At 39.8% G+C, this 27,499-nt stretch overlaps 1 protein-coding gene and 1 long non-coding RNA gene across 2 annotated transcripts; one reads left to right on the plus strand and one right to left on the minus strand.

Annotated features, from left to right (window-relative positions):
* Nucleotides 1–1,699: 1,699 nt before the first annotated feature.
* nat16 (N-acetyltransferase 16) lies at nt 1,700–16,758 on the minus strand. The gene is made up of 4 exons (XM_023794583.2): nt 16,617–16,758; nt 9,832–10,055; nt 7,470–7,694; nt 1,700–6,227 (listed from the first exon to the last, which is right to left on the minus strand). The coding sequence occupies exons 2-4, from the start codon at nt 10,045–10,047 to the stop codon at nt 5,667–5,669; spliced, it is 1,002 nt and encodes a 333-aa protein (XP_023650351.2). The 5' UTR covers nt 10,048–10,055; nt 16,617–16,758; the 3' UTR covers nt 1,700–5,666.
* A 91-nt stretch (nt 16,759–16,849) lies between these two features.
* On the plus strand, nt 16,850–26,611 carry LOC140593311 (uncharacterized). Its single transcript, XR_011993587.1, has 3 exons — nt 16,850–16,957; nt 19,467–19,632; nt 24,789–26,611. It is a non-coding gene; the product is annotated as an uncharacterized lncRNA (long non-coding RNA).
* Nucleotides 26,612–27,499: the final 888 nt, after the last annotated feature.

Genomic DNA, 27,499 nt, shown 5'->3' on the forward strand with positions numbered 1-27,499 from the left:
CTTGGGAAGTTTTGCATTTACTTTGCCCTCTTTAAGGTTCACTAGACACTAGTTACTCACAGTTGCCCAGTCACAGTATGTCCCAGAGGGCATTGCAGACTCATACGTCTCCTACGTTACACAATAGCCCTGCTCACTGTCTGACTGGTAATACAATGTGAGGGACATGAACTCCTGTTACACAGTCCATGCTTACCCCTTCAACCACCCCCCCTCCCTCCTGTCAACCTCCCCCCCCCCCCCCTCGTCGCCATTCCCTTACTGCCGTCATTGTTTCCATTCCTGGAAAAGAAATTGAAAATGTATGCCCTAGATGAACAACAGGGACTCGCTTCACGTTGTCACACTGGGCCACCCCCAGCCCCCCAGCCCCCCTCATCAACCTGCTCACAACTAAATGTATCGCTTGATGCCATAAGTAAAAAAATGACTTAATAAAAGATGACAGAAGAAAAAAATAAGCAAAATAAAGACTGTAAAATCTGGAAGGTATAAAATGACAGAAGGTCCATGAATATACAAAATGAAAACTGGTATACACCGGGTTACATTTCCATACATTTTTGCGAACAACCATCTTTGTTAAGCTTAAATTTGCTAAGGAAATTTGCACTTGTTCATGTATAAATACAATAATGTATAAATTTGTTCCCATTCCAATGTGCCCCCCTGCTCAGTTTTGGTACGCTCCGTTATGGTTCACAGAGCTGATCCCTCTTATTGACCCAATGAGTGGCATAATGAAATATTTTAGGATCTGGCAAATTTCCTGGGAATCCACAGTAAAACTTAAAAAGTCAAATGGCAAATGTGCCAAGTTAACTTTGAATAGCCCTGCTCACTGCCTGACTGGTAATACAATGTGAGGGACACCATCAGTGTCAGAAATGTTTTAACTCGCTTTTGTTAACATACAAACAAACCCTTCACCGCGGTATTGGATGCTCATTTCAGCAGACCTCACTTCACCCAAATGCTCCTTATTCTCTCTTATGCCTGCAGGTTTTCTATATGTATCCAGACTGGAGCTGTTACCTTGAATGTTGTTCCCAACTGGCTATTTTGTTACTTCTTTAACAATGCTTAGGTTAAATATCTTACAGTGAAGGGTTTGTCTAAGTAAGAATGTTTGACAGTTTTATGTGCTATAATACTAACAATAATGCATAAACCTTTACCCAATACTGCCTAACATATGTTGACATTACACAGTTTTAGCCAACAGGTCACAGACAGCAAAGCAGGCAATACGCACTTTAACCACAATATATAGTTTGTTTCTATGGTATTGCGGCTCCAACAGGATGTGCCACTCAGCCACCATCAGTGTCAGCAAACCCAGAACACACAGCCCTACAGTACAGTATGAATCTGTTTAAAATACACCATACAGTTTAGTGCCACTGAGATGGAACAGAGTTTATACATAATTTTACCATGAAGGTTCTCTGGCTGTTACATATGACAATTTGCTACTCCTTTTCGCACATATGCTGTTCTGTTTATGGTTTCTCACATAACAAAACTGATACAAGATGAGATGCTTCAATCAAGTACAAAAAAATGTGGAACAAGTAGAGTCCATTTGAAGATGAAGGACGGTTCTTCTTGTTCTGGTGGTGAGCAGTTTGTAAAGTGCTCTGCAGAAAATGGAAATCACCTCACCACATTTTAAAAAGTTTGTTTTTTCATATGGGGGGGGGGGGGGGGCGCCTGCGGGTGGTAATGTCAGTGCTGAGAACACTGTCATCCATTTTTGACCACGGGATGAATTTTCCCACGTGATACAAAAGCATTAAGGAACTAAGGCTGTCTGCAGATCGTCAGATGGTTTATGACGTGTTACCCATCTGCCAGGTACTTCTCAGATTTACAGAAGTAAAATATCACATTTATCTGAGTTGTAAGTGGTACAAACCATAATAAACAGGGGTGTATTCAGAAAGCTTCATTGTCTGTCTTACTGTGACTGCCAGCTGGGACCAAACTAATATCAGAAACTTCATTTCATTTCAGAACAGACAGTCATGTAGTCTTGAGTGGATTTGTCTCTCAACTTTGAACATTAACTACCCACAGCGCACTATAAACTCATTGTCTGGTTAATGTATCGTCAACGCTCCACCATCCTTATATGTCATCGCACTGCCATAAAAGGATGGTCGAATCTGGAATCTTCAATTTTATAGCTTAATTCTGCTGTAAAAACAAACTTTTAATTTAGGGGATAAGGCTCTGGTGCACATTGGTAGAGGACATTTTTTTTTAAATGCATGGGGCAATTTCAGTTTTTCTTTCCCAAATGGCTTTTGTACATCTGCCCTGAAGCAGTGTATACGATAACATATGTGGGATTTGGGCCAGAAGTAAAGGAGCTGGGGGGCAGCACTCAGACCCCCACTGTACATGCTGGTCTTCCCTTTGTCATTACAGTCTATTGGCCTCCATTCAAATCTTTTCTTCTTCGGTTCAGCAGAAAAATTAAGACTTAAAAAGAGTCCAAAGCCATTAGATAGTGTTCCCCAGTCCGGTCCTTGGGGACCCACAGACAGTCCACGTTTTTGCTCCTACCGGGAGCTGGGAGGGAGCAAAAATGTGGTCTATCAGGCATGGAGCTTGGAGGGAGCAAAAACGTGGACCGTCTGTGGGTCTCCAAGGACTGGGTTGGGAAACACTGCATTAGGAGTTTCATTTAAGAAAAAAATAGATGTTGTAGTTTCTCAGGGAGCTTTTTGGGTTTTTTTTCCAAAACTTTGTGTAGAATCCTTGATCTTGGTTCAGTAGACAACTGAATGGTTCCGCTCCTCACTTTCACTGAAATTGGGCGTAAACATGGTTCACTCATCTGCACACTGTCCTCTTGCTTAGACCTTTGGCACAGCTGGAAGCATGCCTTTAAAGGGATAGTAGGCTGACCTTCTTACTGCCATGCATCTCTTCCAATCCTCACAGCCAACCAAGCGCTCTGAAGCAGGCGTTGGAGACACACTCTGTTGACGTGGTTTGTCATTTGCTTTCAGCTTCTCTGTATCTTCCTCACACATTTCTCCCATAGTTGCTGTTCAGCCTCAACATTGACTCAGTTCAATCCATCAGTCATAATAATAATTAAAAAAATGGTCTGTGCTCATTGGGGAAGCAAGAGGAATGTGTCCTTTTTGCATTCAGTCCATCGCTAGAATCGTTCTTGTTCTTCTTAAGTTTCTTTCCCATTGACAGGTATTATTCATGCTTAATTTAAAAGTGAAAAAATATATTTTCTATCTTCTACTTTAGATTACTAATATATCAAAATATTAGTTTCTCCATCTATAGAAGATGTTTCTCATCGTGTCCTCATGAGGCTATCTTAACATTTAATTAAAAGTTGTTGGTGTAATTTAAAAAGTTGGTTTCTGTTTTTTATGTCCAATAAATAGCAAACCTAGAAGCAGTCACAGAGGGTAATATTTGACTAATGCAATATACATATTGGCCATTTACATTTCCTGTAACTTTTATTTTCTTCCTCCTTCCTAGAAAATCATTGTGTGTTTCAGATTATACATCTATGTATTTATTTTTTAAGGCATTAAAAGTATATAAGGAAATGAATAAATGGGCAAATGAATCTGCTGCATGATGTAGTAAGCAAAGTTGCTTTGAGAATTTCAATAAGGGTATAATATTCTGTCTTAAGAGAATACTGGAAGGTAGTGCAGGAAATCCTATTGAGACACATGAGATGAACACACTTGAAAATGTACTTTGTGGAGAACTTTAAATAGCCATAAAAGTATGACATAGTCACTGTTCACACAAGGGTTCCAGACCTTAGTGTCACTATGGTAAAATCGAAAAAAAGCAGGAATCTCAGTGCACATTAACAATAGCTTATGTGAAGGCAAATCAATACACTTCTGGTAATGGATGCAAAAATGAAAGACATTGGTGCGTGCATGCTTTTGCGTTTGTGTTTGGCATCTTTTTTCCTGCTGACAAATAACTTTGGATCAGGTTAATTTATTTCAAATGGTATTCGCAAGTTCTCACCAAAACTCAGAAAGTACCGAACAATGCAGTGTATAAAAAAATTCTGACGTTAATGTTTCTGCTTCTTATAAAACAAATAATAACATATTACTGCTATTGGTACTATATAAAAATATCTGTACCACAACTGATTAAATATTACATATAAATAAATAACAGTAGAAAACTTGCAGCAGTTATTCTAGAAACACAATCAGGTCCCTCCATGTCATTCCTCTGAACACATGTTAGTCCAATAAATACTCACATCATGCATTCTATTACAAATATGACCATTATCTCTCTATACTCACATTATGCATCCAAACTTGAACATTCACAAGTTAAACTAATACCCATCACAGCATATTTAGCAAAAAGGGCAACTGCTTCAAAGAGAGAACTGTCCATTGAAGACTGGCTCTTAAATAAGTCAATTATTAATCATTTTCATTAGCAGATATAAGTGCACACACTACATCTTGCAAACCTATTGTAGTGCATTTTCCTTCAGCGAATACCATTTTGAAATAAAAGCCTGTTTGAAAAAGTTATTAAAATGTGAAATATATTTAACTAAATCAACAGCATTAATAATGTTGCTTGCTACATTGTCTCATTCTTGTTTAAAAAGAAGGGGAATTGTAGCCTTGAAGGTTGTGAACCTGAAAGTGTATATTTTTCATACTTGTATATGAGTGGCAGAGGTTGAGTTGCTTTTCATTGATTATTTTTTATCCTGGATGCAGTTAACCGATTAACGCAAAACTAAACATTTCTGTGTTGTTCCTCAGTTCCTCTATAGGACTTTCATAGTGAAAAGTGCAGCAGAAGCATGCTTTCTGCCAAAACTCTTCAAAGCTAGAATGAAATGAAAGTGAATACGAAAGTTCAAACAAGGAGACCTAATGAATGCCAGCGTGTCCAATCACAGCGATCCAGGTTCTATATAAAGAATAAGTCTAACCCACTTCCTTGCCGTTACAGCTATTCGGTTCGCCCGCCTCCTCCCCTCCACCACCTTCAGCTCCCCGTCCTGGTCCGGGGTTGGCTCGCCTGGTCGCCTAGCCAGATCTGTCGGCTTCAGAGTTGATGGAACCGACGACCAAGAGACGGGCTTTGCCAAATCACTCTTCTCATACTCATTTAAATTGTTTAACCAAATAAACACTCATGTCAACTATCTATTGAGGTCTCCTTGGTTGAACTGACGTATCCAACTGATCACCATGCGTCACTGGGCCTCACATCACTTAATTACATACTATTTATAAAGTGCATTGAGACTTGTGCAGACCTATTTGCACTTCAGCCTATTTATAAACAAAAAATAATTTTTATGAGCTGTTTGAACATAAAGTGGATATCCTAAGCTTGCATTTGTATGTGTTTTCAGTTTCTTGTTCCTTTATACACCAACAAAACTTGTAACCTATTTTAGAGTTAAAATGAATGCTTTTAAAGTCCTACGTTGATTGCATTTGTTATATCTTTAAACGTTTTTGAGACTTGAGAGTTGCTATGCAGAGGTGAGAAAAAGGTATCCTCAAGGAAGCAGAGGGTGGGGGAGCTTCCTTTTTTGAGGGATGTCTCTCTGAGGAAGGGGCTGTCTGTCACGTCATCGCTCTCCTTTCTTCTCTCTTGATCTCTCCTCGTTAGACCAGGTCGGACTCCACCACACACTGCTCGGTGTAGCCCTTCACCAGCTCCACGCCCAAGGTGTTGCGACAGAATTCGGCCAGTGGCTCCCACAGGGGTGGGTCCAGGAACAGCTGGCACATGACGTTGCCCCGCAGAGTGGCGGTGTGGCGCCGGAGGTGGGACAGGAACTGCTGTCGCACCAGGTCAAGATCTTTCCCGAAGATGTCAATGTTCAGGTAATACCAGTCTTCTCCGATGGGCACACGGAAGGGGAAGGTGCAGAGGCTGGCGACCGAGGGCCGAATCGCATCATCCACCATCCAGTCAATGTCCTTCTTGGCCAGGATGGCCATGTTGCTAGGCAGAGGTTTAAAGGGCTGCCAGTCTTGTACGATGGTGGCATTTGGTAGGACATCCTGTGTGATGCCGGCACTCAGGAACAGCCTGTGGGCCTCGCTGGGGTCCAACAGCACTGCATGGGGGACAGTGGAACCCCCAAAACGCTGTGTGTCCGAATCCTTCTCTGCCAGGCGCAGTTTGAGATCTTCAGCTCTGAAACGAACTAGGAGAATCCCCTGGAAAAACAGTTAGCAGGCCGGTATTCCTGTTAGTATCAACCCATTGATGTGTGTATGTGTGAAAAAGTTCAAAACCACATAATTAGGTTTTTTCTTTTAATTTCAATTAATGTATTCTTTTTAATGCATGACCATTTGTTGCTCCTGTGTCTACATACATTTAAATACTTTCAAACCAAGTTAGTCATGGTCATGTAAACCTAGAGTCAGTTTCATGGTGATCTAGAGTCTATATAGTAAAACCTCGGATTGCCAGCATAAATCATTCTGGAAACGTGCTCGTAATCCAAAGCACTTGCATATCAAAGCGAATTTTCCCATTAGAAATAATGGAAACTCAGATGATTTGTTCCACAACCCAAAAATATTCATATAAAAATGATTAGTACAAAATACAAGGTAAAAATACATAAAACAAATTAACCTGCACTTTACCTTTGAAAAGAATCGTGGATGGTGTGAAGGAGCCGAGAGAGAGGAGAAGAGGAGGCTTATTTTGTACGACGACTTTCACTATAACTAACAGAATCACTGCTATCTGGTGGCTCACTGGAATCTTTTTCTTTTTGTGCAACTTTATCAAGGAACCTATCCAATGACAGCTGCTTTTGCCTCCTTTTCGATTTTGCAGAATCACGATTTAGCACTGCTACGCCCTTATTCGGGTGGTGCCTTTCTAGTAAATTTTGACTATATGAGTGAGGCACGTTGACAGAGACCGAGCATGGGAAACGATTACCCACAATCCCACAGCAAGAGAGAGAGAAGGCTCAGTTGTGATCACGTAACGCTAGGTAGACAAAGCGAATACATAATACATAGTACTGCAAGATCTCGCTTAAAATTTACTTTAAAATTTTGCTCGTCTTGCAAAACACTCGCAAACCAAGTTACTCGCAATCCGAGGTTTTACTGTACTTGGAAGAATAGGGTATTATATAGCTGAATATAGCAGCACGAACAGTTACAAAAAATGAAGTATTATAATAATTTTTTTTAATTGCCTACATTTATAATCCTTTACAGATTTTTTACAGATATAAATCATAAAAAAATTACAATTCATGACAATTTTGGAAATGTTTTAAAAAACATACCATATCAATATATGCAACACAATAATTCTGTACAATGGAATAATAACCTAATGACAAGGTAAACAATACCATTTATACTGTAAATGAACTGTCAATGGCCGATGAGATGAGATTGTCTTAAAAAGGCTTTAAGAGTCATTACCTGCTTGGTGATGATCCGATACTTCTGGAAGTCTTTAGGTCCCAGCTGGTCGTCACGGGTCAGGCGGCTCACCTTGACATCAGGGTACCTGGCCTTGACCAGCTGAGAGCAGAAGCGCAGGAGGACCCCGGCCACGCCCTTGCCCCGCTCCTGAGGAGCCACCCGCAGCCCCTCTACCAGCACCGTCTCACCGTCGTCGATCACGCACACGGATTCCAGGGCAATCTGTGTGGAGGCGGGGGAGCAGGTAAGGAGGGACGTCTGGGAAAAAGCCTGCCTTGTGAATTTATCACATAACTGAAAACTACTCAGACCAGAGGGCTCAAGATCACTGTCTCATACTTATGTGTTATGTAGTAATTATATCATTCAGTCTTTAAGACAACAAACTGAATTAATGACACTTTTGTTATAATCAAAACTGATCAATGTTCAAGGCTATGTATTGTAGACTTGTATGTATGTGCATATGTATAATTAAAAGCAAATGGCAGCTCAATTAGGGTGCTTTTCCACTGCACCAAGTACCGTATTTTTGGTACAGTACTTTTGGTACTTTCCCTTTTCCATTGACTTCCGGCCAAGTACCAGTACCAAAAGCGCCAAATCAGCTGGGGTACTTCTTTGGTACTTTGATTCTTTGGGTTGGGACTTGAAACGCTTCATTTGTTGATTGGTTATGTAATTAGCCTATGATGTCATTCGGCGCCGGTATCAGTTTTTACGGCAGTGGAAAAATAACACTTTGAAGTACCAAAGTTTTAGTACTTTCTCAAAGTACCAAAAGTACGGTACCTGGTGCGATGGCAAAGCACCCTTATTTGACAAAATAGGCTTAGCAAATAAAAATATTTGGGCTTCAATATTATCTTAAAAGAAATTTCTCCCATTTTTCCCTATTTTTTCCAGCCTCTGTATTTCACTACAAAATTGATTGCAAATTTTATGTATAGGTTACAGCCTGTCCAGTTACTAGCAGGGGTCACTACTAGTCCTCCGGAACCCTCCTGTTGGTTCCTAGCTGTGTCCTGTGGTGATCCCCAATCCTCATGTGGTCCCAGAGACCTGCCAAGGAGCCATCCCCGCTTCTCCCGAGCCTTCAGAGTCCAGCTGGAGAGGGGCCACACCCTCTTCTCTCAAGCCTCCAGAGCCTGCCTCGGGATGGGCCTCGCAGTCCAAGTTGCACCACATCGCCTGCCCCGGATCCTGCAGCAGCTGTGCCGCTCAATCCTGATTCAGGAGACGTCATTCCACCTCCAACCCAGGTGAGGCCTCTCCTCCAGTTAGGACTCTGCTCTGGGATGCTCGGTCCACTGTGTTTCATCTGCCATCCAGCTGGGAACTTGCAGCTCACCTCCAGGTGCCCCGGCTGTGCCCCGCTCGCCTGCTGCCTCATCCCCGGAAGTCTCGGCGGGTCCAGTCTCATAACCAGCTGTCTCACCGACGCCTGACTCATTTCCTGCTGTCGCCTTGCTGGCCTCCTCACCATCTCCTGTCCCTAGTCCTGCTGAATGTCCTGCCCTGTGGTTCTGCCCTTTGGGACTTGCCTGGCACCCACTCTTTGTGCTCAGAATTACCCCATGTTCCTGGTACAGGATGCTCTTCTGTTTGTTGTCTTGGTTCCATTGTGGTATGGTCTCTTTCCCTGTTGCTGATCCCCAGTCCTCATGTCTGAATCGTATCAGTCCTTCACTAGGCTGGTATATACATGCTTACCAGTCCGGTCTTCCCTGTTCTGTCATTGTTCCCTGTCATCTCCTTAAATTATAAATAAAGTCCCCTTCTGGGTTTTTTCCTCCACTCATGTGTGCATTCTGGGGTTCTTTCCACCTTCACTCACCTTAATATGTGACTATACACATAGATACATACAGACATACATAAATACATACATAGATACATACATATATGCATACATATACATATACAGATGCTCCTCCACTTACGAACGAGATACGGCCGTTCATAACTTGAAATGTTCGTAAGTCGTTATTCGTATAATCATTTTAATCATTTCAATAATCATTTTAAGGATATACGCAAGTACTAAGAACTAGGATGCTGGGAGTATGCACGCTACGCTGCTGCGTCAGAGGTCCTACTAGGCGGAATTGGGGCGCAGAAAAAAAAATTATGTTCCAGACAGGAAACGGGAGCCCAATGAACACAATTTGGACTTATAGTCCTCTTCGTTTGTATGTCTGAAAGTTCATAAGTTGAAAGTTCATATGTAGAGGAGCGTCTGTATACATATATATATATTTATCTTGTTTTTGGGTTAGACCTTAGTATTGGCATCTGACTGATTATGGATAAAACAACAAAATCAAGAGATTCTTTGTTAAAAAGGCCAAGAATGTACCACTTTTCCATCTTTTCTCGCCAAGATGACCATGCGATGGGGTTCCTGGAGCCAAGACCCATAGCGAGTGGGCAGGTAGTCCAAGCCACCGTAGATGTCCTGACTCATCGCCATTATCTCATCAAAGTCTTCCTCGGTTGCCACAGTGAACTGCAGCCCAGTCTGGGAGGGGAACTCAGGGAGGAGGGGGCAAGGCAGGCTGTTCTCAATTTTCATCCTGTAGCCTGAAAATACAGGTAAGAGGAGGATTGAATCAGCAAGGGGAAGAAGGACCTCTGAGTTGACCCCAAAATTTCACGTGATATCAGTGCTGTACTCATCATACATCACTGTTTATACACATGCTGGTCCAAATAATACTTCAATACAGATAGGAGATGCTTAAATGGCGTTCTGTATCAAACATTATAGAAAGCCATTGATAGACAAGAATCATATAAAATATCCTCTTCTGTCTTCTAATCTGGAAGAGAATTTTGACATCTATTCGACCAAGGAAAAGATGAAGTTAACTGGTATTTATGATTGTACTATCTAACATTTCTATTCATGATGCTCATTTGTATGAATTACTTTATATCCCTAATTAAAAAAAAATAATGTTGATTTCAAAATATGAAGCAAAATTTGTTTGTAACTTGTTGACACCCAACATATTTGCCTCACTAACAACAATCCACAGTCTATTTAAAACATTAAACTGTTCACTGACAGCTGTGTAAAGACTGGTTTCTATTTGTGGTGCTAATGGTGTCTCATTATGTTGTTTTCGGTTTATTTTGTAAAGTAGTTTCCTAGAAAATGTGTTTTTTTCACACTGATGAAATAATGAATTTTAGGAAATACATGATTTTCGTTGGATAGAGTCAATATGCTGGTCATACATAGCTAAATGGCTAGTTATAGAACGTAGAACTGTATCAGGTCTGGACTGCAGATTTTATAGCATGAACTGTAAATAAAACAGATCTTAAAGAAAAACTACTTGTTCATTGTTTACTGAACTACTTTATGTTCTCTGAAATAAGTGATTGGTTAGAAAATAAAATTACACAAGCTGGTAATTTATCTAGCCACAGTGTAACAATGGCGCATTACTGATGATCATTCCAGCACAAGGGGTGTAATGGTACAAGCAAATCATGGCTCAGCACAAACCCCAGTTTTCATTTCACGGTTCAATGCAATTTCGGCAGCCGGGAAAATGTAATATGTTTTTAAATTATTATTACAAGTACAAACACAATTAAAAACCAAACCCAGTTGTAAACCAAACAAAGGGCAATATATAGACGTATGTGTATAACAAAAACTTATTTGCACATTGTAAAATATGCTAAATATATAATAATTCAAAAATGTGACTGGATTATAACAATCATAATGAACTGAATCCTGTATTCTCTACTTCCGAATATATCGCATATCTGTCGCAATTAACACCCCTAGCTTTAGTAATTTTTTAGCCCGGTTTGAACTTTCTGGCAAAAGCACCATAAATTATATTCAAATTCGGTATAACAGCCAAAAGACAGTCTTGGTCTTATGAACTACACTATCCTCAATGCTGGTGTAATTTATTGGGAAACCAAAATATTCCCGAGATACTAATATAAGTGATGTCGGGGGGGGGTTCATCAAGCCTCTCGCTTCGCCGTTATGACTGACTATGACCAGCCCTAGACGTAACCTCCCAGCCACAGACTGTGACCAGCCCTAGACGTAACCTCCCAGCCACAAATAGCAAAATGTCTTCCATGTTGAGCATCTACAAAAATGTATTCATTCAGTTCATTGTGTATTCTGAACTGAAAATGATGTAACCGAAAGGCACACGGAGAATGTGCATACTGTTACAGCTCTATCCAGCACGAACAGAAACCAGGCCGGTTAACACTGCAGAGCTACTCCTCGGCAGTCACAAAGCACTGGTTTCCTTTCCAAGTCTCAATGACTGGGCTGACTGGAGTGAAAGTCAATTTAAAATGAGCAGGCCAGGAATTGGATTGTTATCTTCCCATTTCATAAACTTTGCAAACAGGTCCATGAAAAAGTATATGCTTTAATAATATGAACATTTCTAATTAATAACGCTAAAAAATAACAGCATGGTAGTGACCAGACGGCCTGTCCCCGCTCAAGCTTTCTGGCATCCTACCGCTGCCCTTCGGAGGACTTTGCCAGCACTAATCCCTTAGCACCCCCCCCCCCACCCCCCCAACACGCAACAGCCATCCTGTCCGGCTTCCACAGACAAAAACACATTCCTCCTAAAGAAGAATGGGGACAAAACAAACCCACAGCAAACAGAGACAGGCAGGGGGCAAGGGTTAGAGGATGGGGTGGAAACAAAGGTACGCATACCAGATTATCTGGTGACATCGAAGGCCTAGGTGCCATCATATCTGTGACTCGGAACCTTGGTGCTCAGCCAGTTTTCCAATACTATACACTAACCATCATCTTACATCTTCAAGTTAAATATTGTTAAAGACGATACTGGTCAACTTTCATGGATCCTAAATGAATTAAACTTTATCCCCAAATTTACATTTATTCTGCAGGTGGTTTCATCCAAAGTGACGTATAACTGGGATGGCAAGGTCAGGCAGTGCCTGGAGCAATTTGGGGTTAAGGGCCTTGCTCATAACCCAAATGATGATGTCATCCCGCCCACCCTGGGATTTAAACCAGTGACCTTCTAATCATAAGCACAGGTTCCCAACCCACAGAGCCACTAATGCTTCCCAAAGGATGCAGCTTTGTTTTGTGTTGTTTGGTTTAAAAGAGAATTGCATGTACTGTGTATCTTATTAACAGCAGAACCGATCAGAAGTAAATGTGTGAGCACAAATGTTGCAGTCTTTAGCACAAACCCACTCCTTTATACCCAGCTGGCAGTCAGCTGATTCTGACAGCCCAGACCAGCCTAGACAGCCTCTGTCAGACTGGATAAATGCTGCCCGTCATCCTCAATTCCAGCTGGCATCCTTTTTATGTATACTGACTGGGGCAATAAACCGATTCTCGTTTATTCACCTCCATTAAATTTTCCAAAATTAAATACCAGCCCAAACCTGAATATGTTACTGGAATGTTTAAGGGACACACTGTACCAGGAAGATGAAGGGAGACGTACCAATGAATGGTGTTATTGTTTTTTTACACCTCTATATATATATACAAAGGTTTCTTACACATCTATATAGATGTTGTAGGAATTAAAATATAAAATATATTTATTATACATAGAGGGAGTTTCATACTACATTTTATTGTGCCTGTTATGAACAATAGCATTCTATTCTATTCTGTTCTATTCTATTCTTCTAATTGATGATGATTAACACACCTATGCATCAAAATGAACACCCCCTCCGCAACACACACAGTGGTGATGCAAATGATGAAGATGAGTGAGAGGCTGTTAGCTGTTACAGTAACGGAAAAATACCGGATTTTGCAGCTGATCTACTTGGACACTGCATCTCAGTTTACTAATCTCCTGGTGTAATATAGTGGACATTGTGACAGATGTGTTTCAGTGGCTCTGGATTTAAAATGCTTTTTCTCTTAAGTCATAAAAATAATAAAAAATGTAATATTAAGGTTTGGGTAAAGCCAGGGTGAAGCCAAATTGTCACTCACCCTGTCGCTAAGGATTTTCCATTGAGCCTATCCATATTTGGCACTATGTGCAATATCCTATACAATGCAAAGGGCTTTAAATTTTTAAAGTTTATTATTTCATGCAATTTGAGGTGTGTGTGTGTGTGTGTGTGTAGGAAGTAAGATCAACATATATGTTAATAAGTACATATATGCGCATATACACATGTATATATAAATTCGTTCTAAATATAAATTAGCATGTATGAATCAATATATAATGCTGAAGGAACATGTTTCACTGCAGAAGAGAATATTGCCCATATATGGAGAACAACCGTGTGAGTCAGACCATACCATCCATCTGTATGAGCATATATAGCGTAAGTCATGGCCGGTGTTTGCATTTGTTGTTAGAATGTGGTGTCAGCTTCACGCCAAGTCCCTTCTGACATAATGCCCCCTCCAGAAGTGCACAAGTGTGGGGAGCAAATGGTGCCAGTCAAATTACAGAAAGACTACAGACCACTAGCAAACGTGACACTTCTGGCCCTGTAATTCATATGGCCAGTGAGTGCCTTAGAACATTGCAAAGCAAAAAAGTGGGGTCAATCTATTTTTTTTGTATGTACATCACATATGAACTTCAAGAAATATTATTCATGACACTGGAAGTCATTATGTATGATGTTTAAAGTGCTGTGGCTGGTGTTATAGTTACCAACACATTTGAAATTTGAGTTATAAGTTGTATCTACCTTGAACAATGTGCTGCTGAAAATGTGAATCTTCTCATGTTACTTCTTGACCTTAAGGAATGATTTAATATCAGCTTAATCTCATCGACTCCTGCATTTACTACAGTCTAAATCTCAGTACAACATCTCGCTTAGATAAACGGTTTGGAAAATCGTGAGAAGTGACCTGGAAATGCATAAGAAGCCATGGTGAGCTACTCCACCAGTGGACTCGTATTTAGTTTGGCTCCAACCCCCCCATAAATTGACCATTGCCTTTAAATTATTAAGTGCCTATACAATGTATCTTTGACTTCACAAACATGCATGTCAGCCATGTATATTTTAATATATTTTTTCATGCATGCAAACCTACCAGAAACTCAACATCTTGTTCAGAGATGGCTGGAACAGAAGTACAAACACATGGAATCGCGTGACGGAATGGAATCACGGGCCCTGGGTTACAAAACCCTTAATCGAGGTACTTAACCTGAATTTCTCAAGCATAATATCCAGCTGAATAAGGGAGAGATCTGCGTGTGCTGTTGGGTAAAAGCATCAGCCATGTGACAAAATAATGGGAATATGACATAATTACCAAATGTGGGTCAGGACTGGGTACAACTCAATGTCAATGTCAATGTCCTTGAATCGACTCCAGCAGGAGGCTGTGGTAGCAGAGTTAGACCATGCGTTCCTGCTTTTGCTCCCTAAATGACTTTGCAGAGCTGCGCCAAAGCTAGAGACCTTTGTGGTACTGAGGCAGAACAGAAAAATGTGCACAATGCCAGGTACTGCAGCAGCTACGCATTCCTAAATTACCACCCTGGCTCCTGGGAAGGCTTGGTGCGATGCATCCAATTTTGCTGCCTCCATTAGAAGGAAAGAGAGCGAAGATCAGGCAGCAAGCCGTTAAAAAAAAAAAAACCACAGAAAAGAGAGACAGGGAGATTTCGTGAACAATTAACATGAGCTGACATTAAAAGGATGAGCAGGTTGGCAGACTTTTAGAAAATTGTTCGCCTTTCTTCTGCCCAACAAATGTGCATTGATGTGAATAATTGTTTGCAAATAGAACTCTCTCACATTCAGTCCCAAATTCTAAAGCACCAGGGGAATTAGTAGATTCCACACGCCGCCTCACAGGAACACACACACAAAAATGCACTGTGGCAAACGAATCAGAGACAGTGTCAGACACACTGATGTGTTTCCGATTCCATCCCAGTAAATTACCGCATAAAATAAGGTAAAGATTCCATCAGGCACAAACTGTGGCATATCACATCACAGCCATATACATCCACATAACCATCCATCATTTGCGAGTACATTATAGGTACAAATGCATATAAAGGTATAGCCATTTATGCACAATATAGTACATATAATATCAGTGTAGTCAGCCTTCACATGTGCTTCTGCTTTTATTTTGGCATAGTCGCGGCAGACCGTGATGATATGTGTCATTATGCACCACTAGATTTAGCTGTTACAAGGACTGCTTGTTCCCAAAACTCAGCAGAATGACCTACCTTTAACAGTAGTCACGCCTAACATATGTTGCCTTCATATGGTATTGTAACTGAATAATATACAAATATAGCATATCACCATATCAAATGGATCCATTTTCTTCATATTTTTCATCCCTACTGTAAATTCCTTCTTGCATGGAATATCACTTGCCTTCAGAGACTTGATGGATTTTTTAAGAGAGCTAAAATTGTTCATTTTAATGATATCACCTTTTTTTCTGCTGTGTGAAGGCCTTACTGAAGTGGTAATGCAGGGTGATACATATGGAAAAAAATGCTTAAAATCACTATTAGCATTATGTGAGGAACATTTTCAGTGCAGGCTATACATAAGCTACACATGCATCATACAAATGTCTGTGCAACTATTTACTGTGATGGGCTCAAAATAAAGGAATTTTTAACGCTGGTATCTTAATGGCATTGGTTAAACGGACACACATCCACGTGTATATATATCGATGTGTAGCTTAAATAATACACATATAATTTTGTGGTAAGATGTTATCCCACCTAATTCGGGCTCTTGGCTAAATTCCTTAATTTGGACCAGACAAAATGGCCGATACTAGATGGAGGGGGGATGGGACGGGATGGAGCGGTCGAATGGGAGATGGAGTGAGATGAGAAGAGATGCAGATATTGAGAGAAAGGGGACAAAAGGTGTTGAGAACTGACATTAATAGACGAGCAAATGGACAGACATGTTTCATGAGAGATGCACAGGTCTCACAGCGCAAAAAAAGCGTCTGGTTGAACCTAATAGAATAACTAAGCGAAGCAGTTACAGAAGATGCAATATATATCACGAAATTTTATTAATAGCCGGCAACAAGAATAATTTCGATGTTAAGAGATTGCATGTCTTCTTGGCAAATATACAATCAGCTGTACTTACTGTATTTAACGGGAAGCAGGATGTCACGGCGCTGCAACCAGTCGGCAGGTGTTGGCTTCTTATGCAGCCGTGAAAGAGGAGAACGATAAAGTACAAATTCTGTCGGCTACTGGATGGGGTTTTCTGTATAAGAGATTATTGGTTTGCCCCTCCTACATCCATCCGTTTCACGCCCCCCTACCGCCACCCGGCATTGTAGTAGCCACCCCCCAACACACAGTCATACCCCACCCCCTTCCTTGCGTTCGTTCTCTTTCGCTCATGCCACTTGAAAAAGATAAATGACTGAGCCTCGCGTTAACACTTACGCCGCCGAATAATTAACCAGGTTATCAATAAAGGCAAGTATACAAAAAATCCTACAATTTGTGTTTATTAATTAATCTAGGTCCCATTAATATGCTTCATGTGTCTGACGTGGCCTGGAATCCTAGAAATTATTCTAACGCTTCAGTAGCTGGATATTTATCCAATGTACCTTTAAAAATGACCGCTGAATAAGGAATTAATTCATCTGCGTTAACAATCACAGCGTATTCCGGTAAACGCCTGCGTGTCTGTAAGGGGAAAGCTTGCGGATCTGACTTTGAAAACAGTGTTACAATTATTTTGATTAGCAAACATTCACTCGTGTCCAATTTACATATCTTTCCTGCGTGTCACCTTATAAATTCTTTGCACTTAATTTGAACTTACGGAATGCGGCTTGGATGATTACCAAAATATCATGATGATGACTTATTTTGGATAATATCACGGAAAACTCACGATATCATACAAAGGACTTCTCTTCTTTAAAATAATTCCAAGACTACAGAAATCTAATATTTATTCCAAATATACGTTTAAAGGTTGTGGAAAACAGTACGCGACCCTCGGATTTGTTTTGGATCCCTATTTCAAATCAAAGCCATTTTTCCAGGCATTTCTAACAGTTTTGCTTTAGTTGTGATGTAAATATTCAAGGTTTATTTATTGTTGGCCTCTAAGTTGTATAATATTTTAAAAAGCCCTATGCTTCTCTAATATCATAACGTTATTTGTTTAAAAAAAATAATTGTTTATTCCTCTGTTGATATTTGCCGTTGTTAAACTGTTGAAGAGCCCAGTCGTATTTTCTCTTAGATGGGTAAACCTATAACGCAGACACGTCCGTTGTGGAGCGGAGCTGTCTATAAAGGCGGTGCTGAATTTTTATTCTTCTCTCTGGAGTTAATCGGTTGCGCTGCAAACAGTAATATTAATAATCAATATATTAAAATTGTGTTATAAATTCATATTTTTTATTTACCAAGATTCAATGTGCGTAGATAGAACAAACCATCTGATGTCTCGTCAGCGGTTAATCCAAGATATTTTAAATACGAGTGCATTGAAAGTCACAAGCGGAAACAGATGGCAAAAAGTGGGAGAAATATGTCTCTCCTGAGTGCTGCTTGCCGTTTGAGAACAGTCGTGATCTTTTAGGGATATCTGAGGGTCTTAATACAAGCACGTAGCCAGGTTGTAAAATTACGCGTTTGACCCCCACCCACCCCGGCCAGTATTGATCTCTGAAATCTTGTGTTTTAATCATTCGTACCAACTTCTGTAAAATGCATAATTCAAAATGTAGCCATGCTTATGATGGCTACATTTTGATAATGACACTGATCCCATGATTGTTATATTTTGAGTACGTGATCTCATGTGTCACTCTTGCGGTTTTAGGTAGTGAATTTAGGGCAGGACTTTAATTATTTAACACTAAAGAAGCTAATTTTTCCTTGGAGCTCAAATAACCTATTCGTCTAAGTCTAAATATGTCATGGCAGGTGTGTATCCCTCCATTGATTATTTAGAATATCATTTATTTATGTGTGTGAATGAGAGCACGTGCTCATGTTGGAGAATGTTTTTATCTTCTATTTGTGTTTATACGGTAAACGCACAGTATTAACACTCAAGATATGAATGCTTATACTGCATACATTTAATTATTTCGTTGTGTATGAGTATGAAAGAGAGAAGTGACTCTATCTGCTACTTCATTAACCATGTGAACTATTTTTGAACCTGCGTCGCGTTTTCATCAAAAAAAAATAAAGAAGCCTTACCTCAAATTATTTTTATGTTTTAAGGACTTTCAGTGCAAATCAAGTCGTGGCATTTATTTCAAAAGTCCAACTCACTAAGAAATCCAGGCACAGATTGATCAGTTGCTGAAAAGGTTTTAAGGATGATCCAGATTTATTAGAAGGTAATACAAGCTAGAGCAAAGCACAGAGCACCAAAGAACAGACAAGAGAATACTTTGCAACCTGGTTGAGGTCATATGGATTGAGGTTTTAATGGGTCATACTATAGCTAACATTATGGCACAGATAACTGGAACAGTCAATTCAATAATTGCTATAAATCCTGTGTTGGCAAAACCAAGGGTGGGTGTAATGGAAATCCACAGTGAGGAAGGGGTGCAAGATGTCCACCACCAGAACCCAAGAGAACTCCTCTGGTCCCCAGCCTTCAAGTTCCACAAAGTACTGTCGTTAGCTATGGCAGCGAGGTAGGCTGGGAGGAAGTGGAACAGGGGACTGTGTGACTGGTTTTAACAGTAACACATGGGATTGATCTTGTACTGGGGAGACAGTTGGAGATCAGGCACTGGGTTTACTAGTCAAATGATCAGAAAAAAAATTCAACCATGGAATTGTAAGGAAGTCTGTAGATATGCAGGACATGCTGTCTCCATTATGGCTGCAGGAACAAGGAAGAGATGTTGTGCTCTTTCAAGCCGGTATCTCCACACTTCAAATACTAGTTTAATAGCTAACAGTTGCTGATTGCTGGTGTCATAATTCCTTTCTGCAGATGTGAGGTTTCTTGACAAACAGATACCGGGGGGTGACTTTCACCTTGTATTTAGAAAAGAACTAGTCCTACACCAGCTTCAGAAGCATCTACTTCTGCAATAAAAGAAATGGAGGGTTCTGGAAGTTTAGGAAAATTGATGGACTAGATCTTCAGTTCCTCAAAGGTGAGTATGTCTTTTCTTGTCAACTTGAGTTTGTAGGAGCCTCCTTTTAATCTGATTATGATGGTAGCAATGAGAAGATACCCAAAATCTCAGTATTCACTTTATTGTCAACAGTTTATGCCACCCTTTCACTGCTTCTACCTTTAAGTGGTCCATCTGTGAAACATGAACACTAATCAAATAACCACAGAACCTGGTATCCATTTAAGAAAGTTCACAAATAAACCGTATGTGTCCTTCTTGGCTTCAGTAAAAGCAATTCTGGATATCATCAATATACACAATAATCTTTCTAGGTATTCATAGAGGATTTGAAACACAAAAGGTGCATTGACCAGACCATATGGCATTAGTAAACACTCTTAGTGACTGATGTGGGTGTGAAATTCCATCTTCCACTCATCTCCATCACATATCCAAATGAAATTGTAGGCACTTTTCAAGTATTTATTAGCTTCCTGTCATGGTGATGCACGGCGCAGGAAGAAAGAAGGTGACGATCCACTGAATGGCTCCAAGACAACAAGAGTTTATTGAATTAGCTAAACACACTGGGAGGAAATGCACCAAAACAAACGGACTGTGATGGGTCAAAAACAAACAGGAAACAGTCCAGTCTAAAATGAAGACCATGAAATAATCACAACTAAGGAACCAAGGAAAAACAGGGAACACTAATAGGAAATAAGCCAACCAAACACATTGTACACATAGACAACAACTGACTGGGGAAATTAACAAAGGCAGGCACTTAAATACACAGAAATGCACCATCATAAGAATCAACCAATTAACAAAGGAGCAGGACAATAAGCAACAGGTGGAATACATCACGACTAACAAACACAGGAACTAGGAAACATTGGCAATACTGAGGGCTAACACTATGTAAGACAAGGAACAAGCAGAACCAAAATAAAACAGGGCACTTACAGTGTGAATCAAAACAGAAAGACAAAAATAAACCATAACAGACAGTAAGGAAAAACCAAAAGTGAAGGAAAAAATGAAACCCCATAAATTAAATTAAAGGTGAGACTGGCCTCAGGCCAATCTAAAACCCACAACTGGAGGAGTGAGAGTTTTAGAATCAGTCACTCAACCCATTAAGCTATGTGGGGGCCTGGGGAGCGAGGAAACACAATAGGGACTAAGATCTGCAAGACAAAGGGAACAGGCTGGCCAGCGACACCTGCTGGCCAAATGGGAACAAACCAAAAAGGATAGGGTCGGTCCAGCGCTGACCCTGACAGCTTCCCTTAACTGCTCCAGAGTTGCAGGGACTGGAGGTACAGCGTAACAATACTTCACCGTGACTTCACTCAGATTACAATAACCAATCCATAGATGGAGACTCTCTTCTCCAAACAGTAAAAGCTGGATGTTGGGTAAAACTCAGGACCTGTGATCAGGCTCACAGATACCACTGGACTTGCACACTGCACTGGTAGAGCAAGACACTGAAAGAAACAATAAATTCTTTGTTGGATTTGGTGACAACAGGGTCTTGGTGCATCAATGGTGAAAAGGTGAGCACAACCTCAGAATTAGGTATACGATGACCGAAATAACCGGTAACAACTGTAGTGTTACTAAATAGCTGCTATAATAATAGTGGTGCAGTGGTTAGCACTGTTGCCTCAAACCTCTAGGACCGGGGTTCCATGTGTGTGGAGTTTATATGTCCTCCCCATGTCATCATGGGGTTTCATTTACAGTTGGCACAGTGCAGTCAGGCAGGTAATGTTCTGTCCACTAGACTGCCAGACAGAGACGCGTGATACTTCACTCTATAGAACATGTTTCCACTGCTCCAGAGTCTAGTGGCTGCTGCATTTGAAGCCTGGCATTGTGCTTGGTGATGTGAGGCTTCCATGCAGCTGCACAGCCATGGAAGCCCATTCCATGAAGCTCCATGCACACAGTTTTTTGTGCTGGGGTTAATACCAAATGAAATCTGCAATTATTGAGTCAACATGCTGTTGGCGACTTTAACACAGTATGCCTCTCAGCACTCGGTGACCCTGCTCTGTTACTTTACGTGGCCTCCCACTTCCTGGCTGAGTTTCTGTTGTTTCTAAACTCTTCCATTTTGCAATAATACCACTTACAATTCACCATGGAATATCAATCAAAATTTCACAAATTGACTTATTGCAAAGGTGCCATCCGATGGCAGTACCACAACTGAATTCACTGAGCTCTTCAGAATGACCCGTTCTTTCACAAATGTTTGTAAACCTGACTGCAAGGCTAGGTGTTTGATTTTATATACCTGTGGCAGTAGGTCTGAGTGGAATACCTGAATTCAATAAGTAAGAGGTGTGCTCCAAAACTTTTGTCCATAGAGTGTATATAGAGCAGTGGTGATTTCTTTAAGACAAAAGGCGAAGCAGAACTTCACCAAAAAATAAGGGAAAAAAACTAGCATTCAAATCACATAAAATATTATTTGAATGCCAATGTATAATCACAACAACCATTTGCACGTGAAACCAAATGAGAGTGGCTGTTCAAAAATGTTTGACAAAGTGTTGTGCAAAACAGTGCCACCCTCAGGTTGATAAAAGGAATTACAGTGAAGCAAAACATGCCTCACTAAGCTGATAGACCTCAATGTATTTGTAATCACCTTCTATTTAGCAGTTATGGAATATGACACATTTAAACCCACCCAGTCAAGCATGCCTCAGTAGGTCTTTCCAGTCATGCAAGTCCTTGATACAAAGATGAACAACACTAATTATCATTCTATCATGGTAATTATCAATACTGACTGATATGAAAAAAATTATCAAGACAAAATACCATGATATGTACCTTAACACCTACTATACATTAATAACAAACATTATATGACTATACAATTATAATGTTTGTTATAATATGATTATTAATGTTTAATGTTTAATTAATGTTTGTTATAATATGATGTTATTAATGTATATCAAAGGTGAGCGGGTATATTAGGATGTTAAGGTATACTTACACTGCTTATGAATGTTCTATGAATGCATTATGATTGCATTATGAATGCATTATGAAGGTTCAGTTAATGTAAAGTATTACTAGATTTTTTGGTATATGAAAGCTCTAAAGAACTTATCAAGGGATAAAAATATATATATATTTTGTTTTTGCATTTCTTATATCCAGTTATACATAAGGGAAGAAGTTCCCCATGCCATTCCTGCAGATTAGTTTCAGTTCCAACTCTCAGGTTAAATCCTGACAACCAAACCCATAACTGTGTCATCCAAGTTATTTTGGATACACAAGCGGGAGGCTTTAAGCTTAAATTTAGTCAGAGCCCAACACAGAAAAGGAAGAAGGGGTTATCTAAATATAACTGCTAGGAACACAGAAAATATATTCCTCTCCAATAGTGACACTGCGTTGTGACTCTTTATGGATTAGAATGCCTGCCTCTCTGGAGGAAGGAGCTGATTCTGCTGAACATTAAACACAGAATATTAAAGTTCTAAAAGAAATCTATAATCAATAATAAGAAATTCAATGTACTTATTATGCATACTACATTTGTATCCTTTCTTTTTTTTCCTTTAGTGGAGCTTTAACAATTTAGTATAAGCTCCTCTTGTTACTTGATATCTTGTATGAATTTATTTATTCATTTAATTTATTGAGTAATTGAGCCAGATCAGATAGGGGTGAGCAAAATGAACCATGTACATTGGCTTGAACTTCATAATTAGATCGTGGCTTTTTTAGCTAACGGTATATTGGTTTGACTAATATGGGTAGCAAGGCGGTTCACTGCACCAGTGTTGAAGGTTCGAATCCCATTCTGTGAGTTAGCATGTTCTCTTTGTGTTGCACAGGTTTCCTCTAGGTACTCTAGTATTTTTCCATAGTCGAGAGACATTAGCAGTTAAGTAATTGGCATTGCCAATTTAAACCAGGGCCAGGAAATTCATCTCATTAACGCATAGCATTAATTTTAAAGTCATACCGCATTATTATATATTTAATCACATTAACACATGCAGTATTTTGATACCCAGATAGGACAATACTGTAATATGTGTGGTATCACCAACTACTTTCAATGGAAAGTAGCTAAAGCCTGCTTGAAAAGGTGCTAAATGTCGCTATATGATGCCATGCGCTAATTAGGATATGGTGACATCACTGTGTTGTATTTGAATTCCGCTTAGTGTCAGATGGTGTCAATACTTTATACTGTATCCATTTGCTTCTGCTTCCCAATAAAGCTATTGTCATTTACATTTTTTAAGTTTCTGTTGTCAGCTAAGGTTTGCCCAAAAAGTTGTCATTTAGTGGCTTTTTTCTCAAAAGAAAGTCTCTAAAAGGTTCTGAAAAGTCACTATATCGAGCTACAAAGTAGCTAAGTTGGCAACACTGAGTATGAGCAAAGATTTGTAACAGAGACCTATAATATTCCTTCCTGGTTGTAAGGTTATAACATTGCACAGAATCCCAGAATTCAGAGCTAAAATTCAAACATTCAGTTAGTGTTTCTTCACAGAGAAGGTGATGTTACATGTTATATTTAATTTTAAAAAATTCTAGACAGAGGCATACATAGGATAAAAATATTGTAATTTGCAGTATTTGTTATTGACGGCTTATGCCTTAAGATCTTAATATTGTTAATGTTATTAAGTGCACTTTCATTGGTTGTCAGGAGCCATTTCCCAAATAGGTTTTAGATTTTGGATAGATCATGCGCTCCAAATGAAATAGTGTTTCGATCGTCCTGTTAATGCTGTATACCTGTCATATTTCCATCTGTGCATCTGGCCTTTTTAAAATGCATTGAAATTAAGCTTGTATTTGCTAGCAAGTGGTATTTTTGTACAGAATAATCTGTACATCACAAGTTAAACCATTAAAATATTTTAAAATGGGTTATTCTCACAAACTCAAGAATTTAAAAATGAGCACAAAACTAGATTAAATGTTTTTAAACTTTATTGCTTGTAATTGCCACAATAAACTATTAATTTGTAAATATTTATGATTGTAAGTTTTAATATTAGGAGCAATTCCAATTAATCACAGAAAGTTGCGCAATTAATTGATTTTGGTTTTTTTTGTTGTTGTTGTTAATCAATTCACAGCCCAAATTTAAACCAAGTAATGCTTTTAACACATTTTACTACTATTTGCAGGTGTTTACCACCAGGGGGCATGATGAAGAGATCCTTCCAGATACACTATCTGGAATAACAAGAAAAGAGGATGCTGGAGAAAGATGGAAATATTGGGTGCCTAGCTTGGAAAGCTCTACAGCTTCCACGAGGGAGTAGAGGAGTAGGGAATTAGACAGATTGGAATATTTCTCAGATTTGTTCACTAATTACCGTTCAGTGCTTTTCCAAACTGAACCAGTGGTGCTGAGCATTCAAGGTAGGCGTAGAAGGGATAAGGTCAGCCCTCAACGTAGGAGCTAATCGATAGGCTTGTGGTGAGTCTTGAAGAACAAGGTGACCATGTTAGGATGGGACCAGCTTTAAAGTACAGAGTGTCATTTTTATGATTCATCTCTCTGGTTTTATGTACTGTAGCAGTTCGTGCTGGATTTGGGATTCAGTATCTATTTGTAGGCAGTAAGGTGACACAGATGACTGAGAGGCTGAGACGATCCTCTGCAGCCATGGTCATGTGAGGGAACTGGCTAAGCAGCTTTTCCAAGGCAGGACCACTGCAGAGCATCCGTGTGGCTTTCCAGAAGAACTGTTTCTGCGTCAGGCTGCGGCTCAGCATACATTTCAACACAGACACACAGAGGTCAGCTCTACATTCACCACTGCATAGGTACCCCCACCTGAATACAGCCATATTCACGAGAGCACATATAAATATAAAAAATATAAACGCACCTTTAAAAAAAAACATTCAGAGCTAATGCAGATATGCCTGCACGAAGCTGGTAGCATTTTTTTGCATTCAAAGCAAATACTTGAACCCAGTTATATGATCGGAAGGCTGCCAGTTTGAATCCCTAACTCAGCAGAATACTCACATTGTACTGTATACACCCCCCCGCACATGGACACCAAGTTTCACTCTTAACTGTATGTGTGTGTCTCAGAAGTAGTGCACGATGGGATATGAGAAAAGAAACCTTCAAATGTACCTATACTTGTGCAAATGAAGCATCATTTCACTTTTGTTTTGATTCGGTCTTTAAAAAAATGAAGCTCTTTGCTAACTGGAAAGGCTATGGTTCTGTTTAGGCTGTTTGGCTATTAGTCATGTTGGGGTGGAGTGTGCAACACACAAGGAAAAAATAATATATTCCAGTATGATTGATTATTTATGTTTATCTCAAGTTCATCATGTTCCACTCAATGCACATTAAAAAAAAAAAACATGTTATGCATCCGGGTAATATCGTCAGCATACTTTAACATGGAAAATTGTCTTTAAGTGTTTTTTTTAGCCATGTGCCCATGATATATTTGGGTTGTATCCAGGTGACCTAAATAGTTAAAAATAATAGGCATCTGGAATTAAATAATTAAGTAACTTAGTCTGTGTACAAAATAGGAGTTTATTCCTAGCATTTGATGTCATAACCTTTCAGTCACAGATGCTTAGCTTACATGGCTCTACTTGATGACTTTCTAATTTCACCCAATTCCAAATAACACAGAGGTCACTGTTTTCCACTTGTGGATTCACTGAGACCCATATAAAAATAAACGTGAAAACTGACCTGCACAAGCACAGTTAATGCAGAAACTGTGTGTTGGTGCCAGAAACAAGATTGTCTATAATAAGTGAGCTTGCCCTTCATTCTGAATTTTCCAGGCTGAAAATTCTCCTCCCCCAGGAAAAATGAGCTTCGTAAGCTTCACCAAAACTTGACTAATAACCAAACAGCTGGAACAGGACCAAACCCTTTCCAAAATTACTAAAGAACTTTTTTTTGAAGATTGAAACAAAGCAGAGGATGGCACAGTTACCTCACACCTCTGGAGATTCCAGTTTCCACTGCAGCTCCACATGTGTGGATATTCTCCCCATGTCATTGCGGGTTTTAGGTGTGAACGTTCTGTGTGTTTCTCTTTTTGAGTTAATCCCTGGCTTGCGCCCATAGCTTCTAGGATAGGCTCCAGATTCCTGCAGTCCTGCATCAGGCGAACGGGTATGGAGAATGGATGGGGTAACCGGAAAATTTCACATGGCAACCCAGTCAGTGAAACTCAAATCTAACTTAAGAAGCAAACAAGTCAAAGAGGCCCAGCCCACTGTGCCCTAGGTAAAACATGCAATAAATGAATGTGCATCTGTGGCAGAAAATTCCTCATTGAACATTAAGATACAGCATAGACAGATAATACACTGTCTGGCCAAAAAAAGTCACTGTTTGAATTAAAATCATGAAGTACTTAAGAGCCAATGAGTGGCTTATTATAGCAGCTCAGCAACATTATGCAGCAATGAAGTGAAGTCAGCTGAGTACCTGAATCTCCCGAATGGCCAGGTTATCCCAGCAATGGATTTTTCTTTTCCCAATCGCATGGGCATATTCCAGAACGATAATGCCAAGATTCATCAGGCTGGAATTGTCAAAGTGTGGTTCAAGGCGCATGAGGAATCATTTCCACACATGATTTTGCCACCACAGAGTCTTGACCTTAACCCCATTGAAAGTCTTTGAGATGTGCTGAAGAAGACTTTACTGAGTGGCTCAACTGAACAGAAATCTGAATGAAAAAAAAGAGATGTTGTACAGTATAAGCACATGGAAACAATGCATTGATGAATGTGCACCACAATCAAAGCTAAAGGCGGTCCAAAAAAATATTAATGTGTGCAATATTAATGTGTTTTTTTGGCCAGGCAGTGTATTTTAATACTTCTTAGAGATATG

Source organism: Paramormyrops kingsleyae, chromosome 10, assembly GCF_048594095.1.
Source record: "Paramormyrops kingsleyae isolate MSU_618 chromosome 10, PKINGS_0.4, whole genome shotgun sequence".
Taxonomy (NCBI): Eukaryota; Metazoa; Chordata; class Actinopteri; order Osteoglossiformes; family Mormyridae; genus Paramormyrops; species Paramormyrops kingsleyae.

Excerpts from the sequence above, each read along its gene's own strand:
- nat16 (XM_023794583.2), bottom strand. The coding sequence starts at position 10,047 with ATGAAAATTGAGAACAGCCTGCCTTGCCCCCTCCTCCCTGAGTTCCCC. Across the intron at positions 7,695-9,831 it reads CGAGAAAAGATGGAAAAGTG|ATTGCCCTGGAATCCGTGTG; the intron begins GTACATTCTTGG and ends GCCTCCACACAG. Across the intron at positions 6,228-7,469 it reads ATCGGATCATCACCAAGCAG|GGGATTCTCCTAGTTCGTTT; the intron begins GTAATGACTCTT and ends CTGTTTTTCCAG.